This window comes from Fringilla coelebs (assembly GCF_963513975.1).
Source record: "Fringilla coelebs genome assembly, chromosome: 1".
Taxonomy (NCBI): Eukaryota; Metazoa; Chordata; class Aves; order Passeriformes; family Fringillidae; genus Fringilla; species Fringilla coelebs.
The window spans coordinates 85,032,387-85,049,534 of NC_140028.1; the positions used below are offsets into that span (position 1 = coordinate 85,032,387).

Consider the following 17,148-nt stretch of genomic DNA (forward strand, 5'->3'; position numbering starts at 1 on the left):
GTGCCCAGCCCCAGAAGCCCTGGAGGGGCAGAACATTGACAGCACCAGATCCCCAGCTGCAGGGGCTCTGCTGCACTGTCCATGGACCTGGAAACCAACAGCCGGAGGGGAACCTCCCTATTTTCCCTTTTTCTGCTACCTGTGGCTAATATTGCAGACATTTCCGTAAACAAAAATCCTTACCTTTTGACCTTTCTCTGCACTTTTGGCTCAGAACAGAGTTCCCCATAGACAGCCAGCAGCGCTGCCCAGGTTCACAGTGCAGAACCACAGGCGTTAGGTCTGTCCCACTACTGAAAACAACACATACGCACCGAGTTGGTAGGGAAATAGAACTTTATTCCAAGAGGTGAGCTGAAGCAATGAGCGTATGAAGCAACAACCACTAGAAAAAAAGTGAAAAACACATCAAATATTTGTCTTGTACCAGTTAAGTCTGAACACAGAAGTCCCTTTCAGTAAAATGTCCATGCCGGACAAAAGCAAATGCGAATCTCAGATGGTCACCTAGAACATTGCTTTAAATGGCTAAGAAAGAGGTCTCCCCTACAAAAATCTTTAAGCCAGGCAAAAATACCCCTTCAAGTAACAAAGTAGAAATGATCTGTTCATTCTGCTTGGCACTGTGGAGAAGGAGGGGGATAATATATCCCAAAAGTGTATGCATCTTTAAGATGTATAAATTCAAAGTCCCTAACACAAGTCTGCTGCCAGACCAAGTACCGTTTTTTCTTCCTCATTTAGGAAGTCAAGTGAAGTACGTCTGCTAAGCACAGGGGGATCATGTTCTGGAATGAAAGCTGCTAAGACCACATGGTCTGCCTGCCAGCAAGGAAACTACATTGACACACACACCCAACAGACTTCTTTGTCTTTCTAACAGTACCCTACCACGGACAGCTGCAAACTGCATCAAATTCTGCAAACATTCAAACAAGTATTTCCTTGACTGCCTTAGTACAGAAGGCTAAATGCTGCTCTCCTTGAGCTCTCCCTTCACATTCATTCCAGTACCACTGCAAGAAAGCTGCAAGTGCACACAAACAGCAGACTTGGCTCTGTCTAAGTCACGGGTGGTGGTTATTTTAACCTGGCTTATGTATGTGACATCAAAAAGGGGTAGCTGGACCATTTCTGTGCTATCTGCAAGGTCTGCCAACTTAATTCTAATGCATACATGCATGCATGCATGCATACATACATACCTGTATGTATAATGCATGCATAGTAGCTACAAATTATGAGGAAAAAACAATTTATTTATAAACCTACTCTTTGGGACTCTAGAATTTTAGTGGTTAATCCACTAAATTCACAGGTAATAGGAGTTGAACGGTCACTCTTCTTAACACAGTACCATAAATGCATTACTTTAGAAACTGCTATCATGGAGGCTAATCCAATAACAACAATGGCAGCAACAAAATTCGTCGTCAGGACAAGTGTCAGTCAGGCATTAAAAAAATATGTCTCTGAAGAATTGCATTGTTTTCAAAAAATACACTGAAATATTCTATACAAGAAAATAGGCATCACACTTATGAATCTAAATTTATAACCACGTACATGTATTAGCTATTCTCAATAAACCATCTACATTTGCTACCCACCTACAGTAGCTACAGTTTCAAACTGGGAACACTGCAAATTTATGTACTTTCCCTGAGATCAGTAATCCAAAATAAATAGCCCTGCAAAGGTAACAGTGTAAACTCTGGATTTAAGTCTTCGGTAAGGATCGGTCCTCAAAAGCCAAGAAGAACATTAAGCAAACGTAAACACAGCAATCATTTTGTCAGTTTTGAGTTAATTCTCAGCAACAGTGGAACCCCATGTGAGACGTAGCATCCAAATGTTGAAGACCCGTCAATTTTATTGTACAATACAGTTGTCCTAGTTGCTCACTTTCCTATCATTGTACCCCTGAACGCATCCAGCTGGGATTGTGGATGTCCAAATCGTGACCCAGATCTGCTCTTCCACTCTGCACAATCTTTACCGTGCCTTTAGAACCACTCCTTCTGAGGCTCTTACTCTTGAATAGAGGAATGGCGAATAGATGAGTGATAATCCTCTGGACTAGTCACAAGTTCTGGTAAATCATAGCCTCTCAGCAGATGTCCACTGTTTTGTTGAGCAAAGTAATACAGCTGCCTGGCAAACATTGGTTCAACCTTAAGAACAGACAAAATGTTAATCAGACACGTGACAAAACTTCACACTCCTCATCTTAGTTATTCGGGGTGGTTTTAAGGTAAAAACAAGTTGGGGCAGAACAGTTCTGCTTCCCAAAATGGGAATATAATTTCAATGGTTTCACTAATCTCTGTTTAAAACTAGGCCTTGCCTAGCCTAGTTCTGCTGCCAAGTGTTTCACTACCTGCACACACTCCTTACATTCACCACCTTCATTATAAGGGACTATAGCAGTGACACAAATGATGGACAAAAAATTGCAGTCCCTTAGCCAGCCCCAGGCTGTGAGCAATGCCCACAGGACACACATGCCCACGGCCACTCCAAGTGTTTAAATACATGTTGAACATGCCAAAAGTCTTGTCTGCACTGCAAAGTACTTTGAGAACTTCACTTGAAATGTTGGAGCCCTCAGGTAGGCTGAGATATGTTGCCAAATGACTGTGTCTGAAGCTAGATTTCAACCTAACATTTTAGGTTTCTGTTCATTCAAGCTCTGATGAGAAATTTGTTCAACCACCAAGTGGGATTTGTATGAGTTAACACTGCCTTCACTTCTGTCTCTTCAGAAACCACCACTCCCTCTCAGGGCTTTGGGCTCTGACTGTAAATATTTGAGCTGTACACTGAGAACAAACACCTGAAGCTCTCCTTACTCTCAGTGAAGGACAGGCTGGATGACACTTGCTCACAACCCTCTCCTGCTGGTCAGCCAACCCCTCCATATTAAAAGACACAGGCACTGTTCTGGAGGAAATAAATGCCAAGGTGGAGATGGGAAGGCAGTGGGACAGGTGCCCCAGGCAGCTTTCAGTGCGTAACTGTTTGGTGGGATGGTGGAGTCCCACCAGCCCACAAGCCAGGACAGATCAAGAGGATGAGCAGACTGAGCAATTGGCAGAGGGGAAGTAAAACTCTGGAAAGAGAAGGTGGTACAGGCTCACAGAGAAGATACCAGGGCAAGAGATGGATAAGAGGGCTGAAGGGAGGATGCTACGAAGCAGGGATGGAAAGCTGGAAAGCCAAAATAAGAACGGGAAAAAGTTGAAGGAGAGTCAGGGATGGGCAACCATCTCTAATAAGTCATTGCACAGCTCAGGATGGATTTGTGAGCTTCTCAACTTTCATGCCAGAGATCTGCCAGGCAGCACTGTGACAGCACAAAAGCTACACAGCTAAGTAGAGGCCACAACTTATGGCAGAAACCTGATTTGGCACCCATCCTGCTACTGAAGGGGCTTTCGAAAAATTCAAAGGAGACACCAGTTTTCTTCTCAAGAATGCAATAAGTGAAGCCCTGCCACTAATGTGAGCATCACCACCACCTCTCTTGTGGTTTTTTGAGCCAAACCAGCCAATTCAGAAAGTACCTGGTCTCAGTCTCCACCATCACCCTCTCTCAGAGAGCATCCCGAAACAGCAGCTTTGAGTGTGTGTGAACTGAGGTCAGCCAGCCCATGAGCCTGACAGCTACTGAACCCTGAAGCTGCACAGGCAGCCCCTGCATCCCTTCAAGGGCTGAGGCCCTTGAGATGCAAGCTGGGATTCTGGAGCACCTTCAGGCACAGTGGGTGTAAAAGCACCACATCCTGCAGTGGCCAGGCAGCCCAAGCAGCTGCACAGCTGGGCTGGTGGTGATACCAGTACAGCCCAGCAGTTCCAGGTACATTTCAGCTTTAGATAGGATTTGCAACTGATCACAAAATGCTCTGTAGAGAGGGAAAAATCAGGTGCTCTGCCCTACTGAGGGCTTCCAGTGAGTCCTTGGCAGATCTGGGGATTAAACCTTGCTCTGGAAAGTGCTGCATCTCCAGCAATTTACTACCTCCCTCATAACCTACATGAGGCACAAAAGCCTGACTGGCAGATTCACATCCTCCAAGGAGTGTACTTGCTTTAGGTAAGGCAGAAATCCTACTTACATGGGCTGTAATTAGTTTCCTCTGCCTCTGTGGATCTGGAAACTCCTCCCCAAAGCACAGAGCGACCTGATATCTCGGCAGCGGGCGTCCATGGTGAGCAAAGGCTTGCAGCTCTGGGAAGAGAGAAAGAACCGTGCTGTGGAATAATCAGGGGAGACAGGCAAGCACCACACAGCTACTCTCTCACTCCCACCACCAGCATGGGAGAGAAAAACAGAATGGCAAAAGGAAAAAAAAGTGTGGGTTGAGATAAAGACAGTTTATTGGGTAAAAAGAAACAAACAAAGAAGACAAAACAAAGAAAAACAAGGGATGTAAAAGGCAATCACTCGTGACTGGCTGATCTACACACAGCAACCTCTGGCAAATTCCCCCATGCCCTGTTTTAGTGCAGAACACAAGGTCATATGGAATAGAATATCCCTCAGCTGGGATTGCTGAAGCCCTGACTGTGCCCCTTCCCAGACTCCTGTCCACCCCAGACTGCAGCCTGTGAGGGCAGAATGAGACAAGGAGAAAGCCTTGACATTGTGCTTGCACTGTTCAACATCAGCTGAACAGTCCCTGTGTTATCAGCACTGTTTAGGTCACAAATCCAAACCATAGCATCACAAGGATCACTATGAAGAAAATTAACCCTGCTCCAGTCAAAACCAGTGCAGGCCAGTAAGACAGACTTTGTGGATGACCTTGGAGCACGGTGGAGAAGATAAAGTACCTCCAGGGGCTGATGAGAGAGCTCAGGAAAAAGACAAAAGGTAAGCACAAGACACGGGGTTTGGAGACCTTCCCTCGGATTGGGGGAGCTGGTTACAACACTGCAACTTTTCTGTTTACTTTGCCTCACAATTAATTTCATATGCACAAACCAAGATATCTTCCAGTTAGTACTTCTATGGGACCCTGAGAGCAGAACCCTTGGAGCAGACACTACTGGTACCATCCAAGGGAACCATTCAAGCAGACACAGAAGAGCAGCACTGAAATGGCTTGGTAGTGCCAGAGACACAAAACACTGCCAGGCACAAAAATCAGCCACAGCCAGACTGTGACAGAGGTAAGGTCACTGTCACACTGTCATTATCACACTGAGGTAAGGAAGGGGAAAGGGCTCTACTTCAGCCATGTACTGAGCCAGCAAAAGAGCTCTCTGCGTCTTCTGTGCCCCTGCACTCTCTTGGCTAACCCATAACCTTGTGCAAAGTGAAATGATGAAATATTATTATTCTAATGGTCAGTGTCCCCTGTGAAAAGTAGCAGGGGAGGCCTTTATAAGGTACTCCCACTCAGACCAGAATCTCCAGTGTTGTGGACCAAATGTTGCTGTTTTGACCCTGCATTTCCATCCAGAAAAGCGAAAATTCAATCTAACACAATATCCTTGCTAAAGTGTATGTTTCTACACAGCTGATAGGTAAACATTCCATTTTAATTTATAACCCTGTTCATGCTTTCTGGAAAAAGCTGCAATTAATATTAAGGCAAATGTATTATAATGAAGCACCCTCTCTGCTAGAAAGGGAAAGGAGAGCCTTTGAACTTGACATGACAAATGCATCTTTTCCCAAAACACACCCCTGCCATTCCTATTCTAACTGCAAGCTTTTCAGACCAAGGTGTGGATTCAGTGGCTATCCCAACCCTGGCTTGGACTACTACTCTTACTGAGAGGGCCAGTAAAACAAGTAAAACTATGGGCAGCTCGCTTAAAACATGGAGTAAAATGTAGCTTTCTCCAAAGTCTCCCCAGAAACTCCTGAAGTGTGCCATACCCCTCTGGGGATAAGGCAAGAAAGAAGAGATATTTTCCATGGGACTCTGCTTCCCTCTGTGCTGCTACAGGACAAAGGGGGACGATCCACCCATGGCTAATCCAGCTGATGTGCAACTTCTTTCAACTTCCTCTTTCCCTTGTTTTACTTGGCCTCAGCAATTCTCCAAATCCTGAGTACCTGTGGGAGTGCCCATAGCACAGACCTGGAGAAGAAAGCCCTTTCTTTCCCACCACCAGGATAATCATGGTTTGAGTCTAGCCCTGCGCTCCTCCAAAACCTTCTGCTCGCTCTGTCCTCCTTTCCAGGCCCAAGAGCATCATCCAGCACCAAAGGGCTCCCCATGTGCCTCCCCAAACCTTTCCCACCTCATGATACTCCTGCTCCAGCTGCCACTCCTTCTGTCCCACCAATTGTTCTCTGGCTGCCACCCTCACACTCCAAGCTCTCTTCCTCTGTTCTTCTACCCTCCACCCAGCCCCATTCACAACAATTACAATGCATTTATCTCTCTCCACAGACACCATTCCCCTGGTTTCTGATTTATTGCCCCATTTTAGCTTTCTCAGCAGCAGAGGCTTCTCAGCACAGGCCCCCGTGCTCCAGTGCAGTTTGCATTGTAGGGTTCAGCTCCTCGGTGGTTTCCCAGGAGCTGTGGCTGGTTCACAGCAGTTCTGCATCTGTCCCTTTCTCTGCTGTTCATGATTCCCTCTCCTGGCAGAGATCATCCGCCTCTCTTCCCAGGGGAGTCCCGGTTTTCCAGCGTACGGGAATCCCTGAGCTTGCTTGCAGGCTGGGACCTCAGCACATTCAATTAACACAGCAGATGTGTCAGGCCCATGGCAACTCACTTCCAAACTTCACTGAGCATCATCACATGCAAAAACTCACTTTGCACACGCCACAGACTGTGACTGCAACCACAGACTTGGGTTTGCACGGGCACTGGTGCATAAGTAATTTAGGAGGGGTGAAAAATAACTATTGCTTGAGCTTATCTTTGGGGTTAGGTGTCTAAAAAGAGATGTCCTGTCAACCATTTGGAATAACCCAGAGCACATCTAAAAAACCACCTGAGAAAAGGGAAAGGGATTTCCAAAACCATCACCGGGCGCAGAATTATACATCTTTAAATTAGCATGTGATTGAAGCCCAGCCCAATGCCTGACCTCAAATTCCCCTTTCTAACTGTCAATTCTCACATCTATATAAGATTTCTCTCTTTAAATGCAATCTTTTCTTGGCTGTTTCTCTAGGACAGAGTATCAACCTTGGAATATAAAGTATGCTAAAACTGATGATTTGGATTTCATTTATTGGGTTTTTTTTTAATTTTGCAAGGCATTATTCCCCTGAGAGTGTCGTGCCAGTGCTGATGTCCTGTTCTAGTAAGAAAACACACCAAACCACAGCAACTTAGTTCACCTCTAAGTGATGCCAGAAATATCCAGAAAGGACCAATATCCATTCCTGCTGCCCAAGCTGTCCTCTGGGACAACGACCATCTCCCACCAGTTTCTCTGAGTGGACAGCTCACCTCTCTCTACCTGTGCAGGTGTGCTGGGAAGTGGCGCTGAAGCTTTCCCCTTCCTTTCATGGGCTGTAAGGAGAAGGCACTGTCCTAAAGCACTTCCCTGCTTCCTCTGCACTGCCTTGTGCAAAAGGAGACCTTTCCAGAGAGCTCTGGTAAGGTATGTGCCTCCAGAATATTAGGCAGTCCTGAAATTCCAGAGTTTGTGGAACCCTTTTGAATTCCTAGATATCTTTTAGACACTGGCACAGACTGAAAAGAAGGCTTGCTACTGAAATTTCTATACTCAGGGCAAGACCTCAGGCTTGCTCTGGGTCAAGCTGAGAGGAGTGCAAGTGCAGACCACAGACCTATCCAGGACTTAGACTAGCAAATCCAAGATGAGGATCCAGTTTTCTGTGTCAATTTATGGGAAAAGCTATTTTGCTAGGTTCCTCCTTATGCTTCATATAGAAATGTGAGAGACTGGGTGTCACCAGCTGAGCCTCAGTTGACTCCTGCTGGTCTGTGCAGGGGCATTAAATGTGCAGAGAGCAGATAGGATTACTCAGGATTCAAGCACCCCTGGGCTGCATTTGCCCAGAAGTATCAAGGGGCAATTCTCACTTTAACGAGAAGAACTCCCATAAAGCTGATTTGGACAGTGACCAGGTGACAATTCCAAAAGGGTACCAAAGCCAGAGTGGGAATTACCTGCTAAGAAGCGCTGAGTGTCAAAGAGCTTGCAGGTTTGGTCCCGCTCCAGCTTGTTGGGTCGGTCACTGCAGAGCGCCATCGGCCCGTCCCAGTAGATCCTGCTCTGGCAAAGTCTCTTAGCGTACAGGCCATCAGGTGCCATCCACAGAATTACTCCTCGTTCCAGGTGGCTCAGTAGTTTTTCTATGTTCTTCCTCTGGCCATTATCCTCTGGGTAAGGGAAGACAACTTGGTCCAGGCTGCTGACCTCGTAGCTTTGGCCGTGGGATATCCGACAGCCCTCAGGACTGGAAGTTGTCACCTCCTTCACCAGTATTTCACGGTAGTACAAGCAGATGTGGAGTCGGCAGTCTACAAGGAGAAACAAACAGGCAAACAAAAAACAATCACTGTGATAAATTAGTATGGAGGTTTAACGTTTCAGATCTGTGCTAAGGCCAAGAGACAAGTTTGCATAAGATTTCTGAGCCCAGCGTCACCCAGAAGGTCATATTAGTCAAAAAAATAAAAAGAATATAAATACTAAAATTTTTGGGGTACAGCAGCATTAATGCTCTCTCATCTTATTAAAAGGGCTACTCATGTGTGGGAATTTGGTAGGAGCTAAAATCCCACCAAGTTCACATTTCCATTTAAAAGGAAAAAAATCTGCAGAGAAAAAGTTGATGTTGGTCACATTTTCCAAGTTCACGTCACAATTAAACCCACCGGCTCAGAACACTTCCTCAGATTTAACAAGGAAGTAGCTGCGTTTCCCCCAGACTTTGCATAGAAAAGGCTCCTGCACAGGGGACCTGCAAAGCTGCACTCAGCTGCCTGGAGAGAAGCAACTGCTGGCTCCAGCTCCAGCAGGGCTGTACCCAAAATCCCCTTCCTTGCTTTCAAATGGCCATTTGGTCCACTTGGCTGACTCCTACGAACTCACACAGCACTGAAAAATATATATAGTGCATACATGTGTGTACAATGTATGTTCACATACACACACAAAGACACACACATCCTCACACCCACACTGACCCTGGCTCAGGAGAACAATCCCACTAAAGAAACCCACCCAGCAGCACTTTACAGGTCTATCCACTGTCTCCGTCAAAAGCACAGTCCCACACCTTTTCCCAGAATTACTTAGAAAGTTCCCCAGCATCCAGACATCTGCAAACCTGGCTGAAATAACTTCCCTTTTCTTTCCTGAATGTCTTTTTTTTTTTTTTTTCACCAGGAATAACAAAGCAGAGCAAGGCCAGATGCACCAACAGGAGCACAACAAGCACTACCAATTTTGGGGGGGCCCTCCCAAATTAAAACCTGAGCCTTAAGTCACCGACACTCCTAAAGTGCCAAACTCCCCTGGGAAGGCCTGATTTGGTCTGATTTGGTGTCTCACCAAAGCAACCCAGCACTAACACCACAAGCTAGCAAAGCACTTCCATAAGCTTTAACCACCTCCATCCCTTGGAGCTGGGGCTGGAAGCGCTTAAGTATCCTAGAAAACAGACTTACAACCATACACCCAAATTCATTCATTAAAGAGGTTTCTTTTTTTTTTTTTTCCTTCCTTTTTCCTTTAATCTGAAAGGAGAGATTGTGCCTGGCCAAGCCAGAAGTGGGAATCTCTTGTCAAGCTCCCCAGGAAGCCTGGGGGGTTATGGACCTTACCTGACAGAGCGAGGGCTTCGCCAGACCTTATGCTTGGCTCAATCGGGATGCCAGGAGTCTGGGACTCAGGAGGAGCACAAGCATAAAAGGTTCCTGTCACTTGACAACCTGTTTTCACAAACAAAAGTCAGTGACAGAGGCCTAAATCCTAGAGGAAAAGCCAGCCCAGAGATCACAGTAATGCAAAAGTGAGTTTTCCTGGGCCCCAACAGGAATACTCTCTCTTTTTCCCCTTCTTCTTAAAAAGGTCCTATTTCCCAATTCCTCCAGGCAGGCCAACTCTACCAATCACTCCAGATGTCACCTGGACTATATTTTCAATTGGGTCTGCATGAAATAATCCCTTAGTGTTTCTATATTCCCCCTGGTCCTTTTCCTTACTTAACATGCTATTCCATTAAAGAAATAATTTACATTTTTAACTAGACTACAGTGCTCTTTAAAGTTGCCTTCATGAAACAATTCATATTTCCAAAAAACTTTACTCATGATGGGTATAACAATAAAGCTGGGATTAACACTGCTTAAATGTAGGTAAAGAAAAATGTGCAGCAGAAGATTATTAGGATTTTATTAGCAGAACTACTATTTAGAACTACTAAACTGTTCCAACAGGTGCCTTTGAGTAAGTGGATTATACCATGGACAACTGATGTTTTCCCACTGTTTCTTAATGCCAATAAAAGTCTTTGGAGGATGATGCAAGTGACTTGCAGACAAGAACACTTTACCTTTCCCAGCGGCAAAACTCACCACAATCAGGAGCTGGAGTAACTGGGATAAAAAACACCCACCATCTCTTGATGCATTTTATAGCCCAGTGAGAAACACACTGTCAACCACTAACAACAGCCTACAAATTCAGCAAAGGATCCAAATGTGTGCAAGTGCTGCAGAGGATGTACTTCAGGGCAGAGGTCATTCAGCTTGCTACCTTGGTTTTTTTATTAGCAAATAACTCAACTAAAGAGCAAAACATTCTGCCTAATAATTCCAATGTACTGCCAGCAAAAGTTGCAGTGCACTGAGTATTTACTTTTTAGCCGATCCAAAAATTTCTCTGCATTAAAACCGGGAGACAGCTGTCCTCTGAAAATATAGCACCTACTCCAAGGGTCCTTTCTTGCTTCCCATCCTTTCCTGCCCTTCTGAACCAGGTGGTTCTCCTCACAAAGCAAACGCCTGCATCCTCAGGTGAGTTACCCTGCAAGGGTCTACAGCACACAGTTCCCTTTCTCTTATGTTTTATTCCCTGCAAGGTTCTGCACTGCCAATTTTTTACAATTTGGGCTTTTTCCTACAGACGCAGAGCTTGGAAAGCCATGATTGTGTTAGGCTCTGGTACTGTGAGATCTTTGGGGAAGGAAACATTCCTTTATTCTGTTTCTGCTGTACCAGCCCCAAGAGAGTCTCAATCCATGACAAGTTGTCCCACTGCCACAGCACTAAAATAAAGTAATAATTCCAGCTTTCCCCTAGGGAGAATAATGTCAGTCTAACCCACAAGGCTGGAGGGAAAACCTCACTGGTGTATGCCTCAAGAAGTCCAAAATCAGAGAAAAAAGCTAAAGAACATATGTTCCCATTTGGGGTTTTTGTGAGGGCTGGTTGCCTTCTTTATTGCTCAGGGCTTTTGAGACAGCTGAGGACTTTTGGGGGCTGATTTCTATCAATGCAGAGAACTGCACAGCCCACACACCACACATGCAGTGGCAGCGGATGCAAGAGCCAGGACAAAGGTGGGTCCCTTCCAAGGGAACCCAGCACACCTCTACATCCACATCTGCTAATTCCAATCAAAGCCACAAATAATAAGGCTGAGGAATCTGAGGTTCCTCCAGGTGGCCAGCCTCAGCAAGCAGCCCTAAACAGGGGTGTCTCACCATTTTCACAGGCGGGCCCTTGCCAGTGGTGGCCGCGAGCGGCGAAGGGGATGCTGGCGCACTGGTACGGAATGTCAGGATGCGGCTGCTCCGGGGCAAACTCCCTCCAGTTCCGTTCATGGGGCACCATGTAGTTTGGCACCTATTCAATTTAAAGAGGTATTCTTTCAGTAGGCAGCTGTCAGAACTAATGCTATGCATTGCATCAGCTTTCTCATCTCAGCTCCTTGACTTTCCCTGCCAAAGCCCATGGAGGTCTGAGCTGTGCCCAGGCTACGCGGATGGCACTTGGCCACCGCCACCAGTGAGGCTTTCAAATGAGTTTCTCACCACTGGTGTAAATAATAAGAGGAGTGGAATAACAAAAGGCAGCCAAAGCACTGCTGGTAAATGTCTGCTTGAAAGAGCAAGGCTTCATTGGGTGCTCGCATTCTGGCACCAACAGAATGGCAGTGCACTAGGAACTGTTGTCCAACAGAAAAGAGCTATTACTCTGGGATAAACAACACCAAGGGAAATCAATTGCCCTGTGGCCTCATCTGACATTAGAAAAGTTGCTTCTCAATTTCTCAGTTCTCATAATGAAGTTTCTTCACAGGGAGAACCTGAGAGCCTCACCAGCAAGGACAGACATAGCACAGAAATTGTGCTGCTCAGCGCAGAGGCACCAATCAACACACTCAACTAATGCCATACCTGGGATGGTAGTGCAGTGTAAGGAGATGTTATTGGAAAGGGATGGTTCATCATTAAAGGCTGTTCCTCCATGCTGATCTGCTTTGCACCTGTGTTCAAGAGAGGGATGAAAATAAATTACATCAACCACATCTTAAAAAAATCTGAAATCAGCACAATAAGGCAAATCCATACAACCTGCCACTGAACAGAGAAAGGACCAAAATGCCTTCCAGTGCCCACTTGGAACTGGACTCCCCGGCCCCCCTTGGGCAGTCTGTCCCTCTGGGCTCTGCAGTGCCCCCCAGCACAGTGTGTCCCAGCCTAGAGCACAGTGATGCCAAGCCTTTCCTCTCACAGGGCCTGCCTGGCACTGGGGCCTTCTTGGAGAGCAGGCACAGCCCTGCCCCTGCCCTGGAGGCTGCAGGCTGGGCATCCCTCACTCCCAGCTCCTATCCCCCTAAGGCAGTTACCTACTGTCTGCCCCAAAATTGCTCTTCCCTGTATTCAGAACCTAGATCCAGCATGCAATTTCTTTTTTTTTTTTTTTTCTGCCTGTCCCTTGAGCCGCCTGCTTGGCTCTCACTACACAGAACTGGCAGGGAGGCTCCAGCTAAAAGAGCAATTCCTCCAGTGATGTGCAGGCGCCTGTCTGCATCTTCCTGCAGGGGCTCCCTTTCAGTGCTCCAACCCAAACGCCAGCAGTCCTCCCGCAGACGCAGCCTCTCAAGTCACCAGAAAAAGCTGCACTCGAGCCCTCATTTTGGTCCCTTAAAAGACTTAAAAAGGCTGCAGGGTCATTCCAGAAAAGCACACTTCAGTCCTCATATGCTTGCAATGAGACATTTTCACATTCTGTTACACAGGGAATTTGAGATGCTTTACCTTTTTTGGCTCCTTCTGGTACTATTCTGTACACTTTATAGGGATCTGAGATGTCCAGCTGGCTTCTCTCCACCAGTTCTTCAAAGTCATTGCTCTTGTTCAAAGCACACCTTAATCTTGTCTTCCAGGTAGGGGGATCTGGTTTATCAATGCCCTCTCTGAACTTTCCTTTAAAAAGAGCCCAAGCCTGGAAACATTTCAGATAAGCAAAAGAGCAGAAAAATGAAAAAAGAGAAAGAAAAAAAAAAAAAGGAAGGAGAAAAAAGAAAGAAGAATGAAGTACAAGGCATAATGCTTGAAACAACATACATGTGTGTGCTTACATGTGCATGAATTGTTCATGAATTTACCCCCTACAGGTTTAGACTGAAAAATAGCAGCATGGTAAGGTACAAAAAACAGTTCAGTGGGCATAAGAAAGGGGAATGAATGTGGAAACAGATGTGCTGTGGTCCCAGAAGCATTTAGCTCCACGCAGAGAACTGGGGAAGGGTGGGCTGTCCCCCAAACACAGGGGCACCAGGGCACAGCCAGGCAGTGTCCAGCAGCAGAACCAGCCTGCAGAGGCAGGTGGCAAGGATGGGATGGTGAGGAGCACTCCTCCTGCCCTGCCAGCGTTCCACCATCCCAAGGCCAGGCTGAGCCTTACCTTGAAGAGGGCGGCGTCCTCCTCCCGGTTGTAGTCCTGCTTGCCAGCGTGCTTCCAGGGGATGCGGAAGATGCTCTTCTCGTCGTTCTCCCACACCAGCCCGGGGTACTTGCCGCTGTCTATCTGGTCGATCAGCCACTGGCGGAGTTTCCCATTGCCACAGCTCACTGAGTTCATCCCGCACTCGCCCGGCTCCAAGTTCATGCCACTCGTGTCAGAGGTTGGGCGGGGGGTTTTGGGGTGCCCCACCAAGCTGACCTCTCCACGCAGGTCCAAGCACCGGCTCTCTGGGAGGCTGCTGAGGAGGGGGAAATGGGCAGGATGTGGGGAGAGGCCAACCCACAGGTTAAGCGCTGGGCCAGGTCCGCACCAGCGGCGCCCTGTCCCTGATGCCACACACACCGCACCACACGGCAGCCACGGCGCACAGCGGGGCCCTGGGGGCCCCGGGAAACACGGTACAGAGCCTCAGGAAACTGGGCACAGCCCCCCACGGCCCTCCCCGGGCACTGCCTGCGCTGCAGCTCTGACAGACTTCCCCCTGTCCCGATACTGTTATGCATGAACAGACATCGGTCGTTGAAGTTTTTATTGTAAGCGACTTAAGGCACAGCTCCCTTGTCCGGCTGAGAGTTCAACTGGGAGTTTACTTTTCAATGAAACGAGGAAAAAATCACATGGAAATAGACTTGCACATGATGGTGCACATATGTGCTATCAGACATATCAGGCACACGATTCGGAGGGCTTCACACGCAGTTATGGTTTATATGGCATCTATCTATAACACCAAAGCAGCTTTCACAAGCTCACTTCAGCAAGACACACTTGAACACATGACGTCCTATACATATCTACCCCTGCAACTGCTCCCAGCACGCACACATAGCAACATTCAAATCTATATGCTGCATATACCTAAAAGTGGAAAGGCAGCAGCCCACAGAGCCCGGCATAAGGGCACTTATGTCCCCCGGGACGTGGGAGCTGGCAGCCCACCACACAGAGCCCTAGAGCTGCACGCAGAGGCGCAGGCGCGCACGGAGAGCGGCGCGGCTCCGCAGGGATGGGCACCCGCTGGGAAGGTGCGAACTCCAGGACACCGGCACCAGGGATGGGGACCTGGCGTCAGGGTAGTCTCACCGAGCTGGAAAATGCTTGAATGCCCGAAATCTTAGTTTGGCGGGTTCCCACTCCACCCTCCTATTACATCTAACAAAATTAAGCGATTCCTCACCCAGGAATCTTTGCCTCTACCCACGGGGAGCCGTTCCGACACCCCTGCCAGAAGGCGCACACTACTGTGGGTAGATGGGCAGCACCGCTCCGCACCCCTTACACGTCTCTGCAGGGACAGCATCCTCCCGAACACCAAACCCGGTCCCCCGGCATCTCCCTTGCACATGGTGGAGATGGGGGCGTTCGGGACCTGGGCTCCCCAGCGCCGAGCCCGTAGGAGTCCGCGCGTAGACCCCAAAAAAGTCGCTTTCCCCCCTTTCACTGTGCACGCAGCGGATCCCTCCCACACATTCCCGCGGCCCTCCCGAGGGTAGCGGGAACCGGCCGGGCTGGGGGCCGGTGCGCGCCCTCACCTCAGGAGGGGATAACGGGCGGGTGTTGTTTCTTTTGCTTTAAATTAGGAAAAAAATAGAATGAGGCGGGGGGAGAAATAAAAGGGGAAAGAAAGGAAGGGGAAAAAAAAAAAAAAGGCAAAGGGCTCGCTCAGGCGCCGACAAGGAGCCACGGGAGAAGTGCCCACCGGGGGAAACCGAGGCGCCCGCACCGCCCACCTCGCCTCCCTGCCCGGCCCGCCCGGTGCCGCGGCGGGGGGCTGGCTGGGGGTCCCGGGGGGCTCGGCCGGCCCTCGCTTACCTCTGTCACCGCGCTGGGAGCGGGCAGGGGCCGCCGGCTGCCGGGCGGCTGCTGAGACGGGGCGCAGAGCGACTGGGCCGACGGCACCGGGAAGTTTATATGATGGAGGGCGTCGTGCCGGGCGGGGGGAGGCGGGCCCGGAGGTGGAGCCGCGGAGAGGAGCGAGGACTTGGCGAGCTGGAAAACATCTGAGGCAGTGACACATACCCGTTGCTGGTAAACACGCTGCGGGCGGGAGGGCGTGCAGCCCGGCGCCCTCCGAGTCCCCGCTGGGTTGGGTTTTTTTAAATCTTTACAGACAGACGCACATACATAAATAGCCCAGGGAAACTCCTACCAGTGAGAGCCGGGCGGCTTTTACTGTAAAGACCCAGGTCGCTACACCCACCAGAATCGTCCTAGACGGCGCCGGCCGGGCCCCCGGGATGCTCGGGGAGACGCGGGGGCATCCGCCCACCAGCCCACGCCGTGCCCGGGGTCGGTACCCCCGGCCGGAACCCTCTGCGACCCAACCCCTCTTTGCTCGGGCCACAGAGCCGGGATCGCGGGGTGGAATGAGACACACACCCGCCTCCTTTCCCCCCAGGGCTCGGGCTCTCCCCGTCCAGCCTACTCCGTGTTTTGCAGCCCGAACGGTGTGAACTAGGGGGAAAGATGGGGGGACAGCAGCGGCGCCGGTCCTGGAGGCAGCGAGCCCCGACGGGGCGGCAGCCACGGGAGCGGGGACAGCCACCAGCTCCGGCCGGGAGTGGGGACAGCCACCAGCTCCGGCCGGGAGCGGGGACAGCCACCAGCTCCGGCCGGGAGAGGGGACAGCCACCAGCTCCGGCCGGGAGCGGGGACAGCCACCAGCTCCAGCCGGGAGAGGGGACAGCCACCAGCTCCGGCCGGGAGCGGGGACAGCCACCAGCTCCAGCCGGGAGAGGGGACAGCCACCAGCTCCGGCCGGGAGCGGGGACAGCCACCAGCTCCGGCGGGAGCGGCTCCCTCTCCGCTGGGCCCAGGGGATGCTGCCTCCGCAAAGCCCGTCTTGGGGCGCCAGGGCTGGAACCCACTGGCTCGCCTCTCTCCAGAGCCTCCTGCCCTAACGTGGTGGGCGCTGGTGGATGAAGGAGCGAGCTTGCATGAAAGTCTCTCTCGCCGCCTTTCGGGTTTCAAGCACGTGTGCCGTGCCACGACACTCTGGTTTTGGTCTGTTCTAACGTCCCCAGCGCACATCCATCCACATCCTCTCTACTGCAACGTCTCAGGTCACAGAATCTGTCACCGCGCTGCGCCGGAGGTTTAGGATATTAATTGCAAATCTTCAACGCCATCTTCTGAAATTTAAATGTAATTATCGCCGCGTTCGGAGGGAGGAGTGAGAAGTGCGGGCGTTTTCAGGTATTGGGTTTGTAACACACCATCC

The 17,148-nt window shown here is 49.4% G+C and overlaps 1 protein-coding gene across 1 annotated transcript in view; it reads right to left on the reverse strand.

Annotated features, from left to right (window-relative positions):
• Positions 1-407: 407 nt before the first annotated feature.
• IRF4 (interferon regulatory factor 4) overlaps positions 408-17,148 on the reverse strand; it is a 76,600-nt gene continuing 59,859 nt past the window's right edge. Inside the window, 9 exon segments of the mRNA XM_084201336.1 lie at positions 408-2,174; positions 4,119-4,231; positions 8,115-8,468; positions 9,777-9,884; positions 11,660-11,801; positions 12,356-12,444; positions 13,220-13,406; positions 13,869-14,103; positions 14,105-14,166. Of these exon segments, the coding sequence (XP_084057462.1) occupies positions 2,031-2,174; positions 4,119-4,231; positions 8,115-8,468; positions 9,777-9,884; positions 11,660-11,801; positions 12,356-12,444; positions 13,220-13,406; positions 13,869-14,103; positions 14,105-14,166 (1,434 nt within the window). The 3' untranslated portion in view covers positions 408-2,030.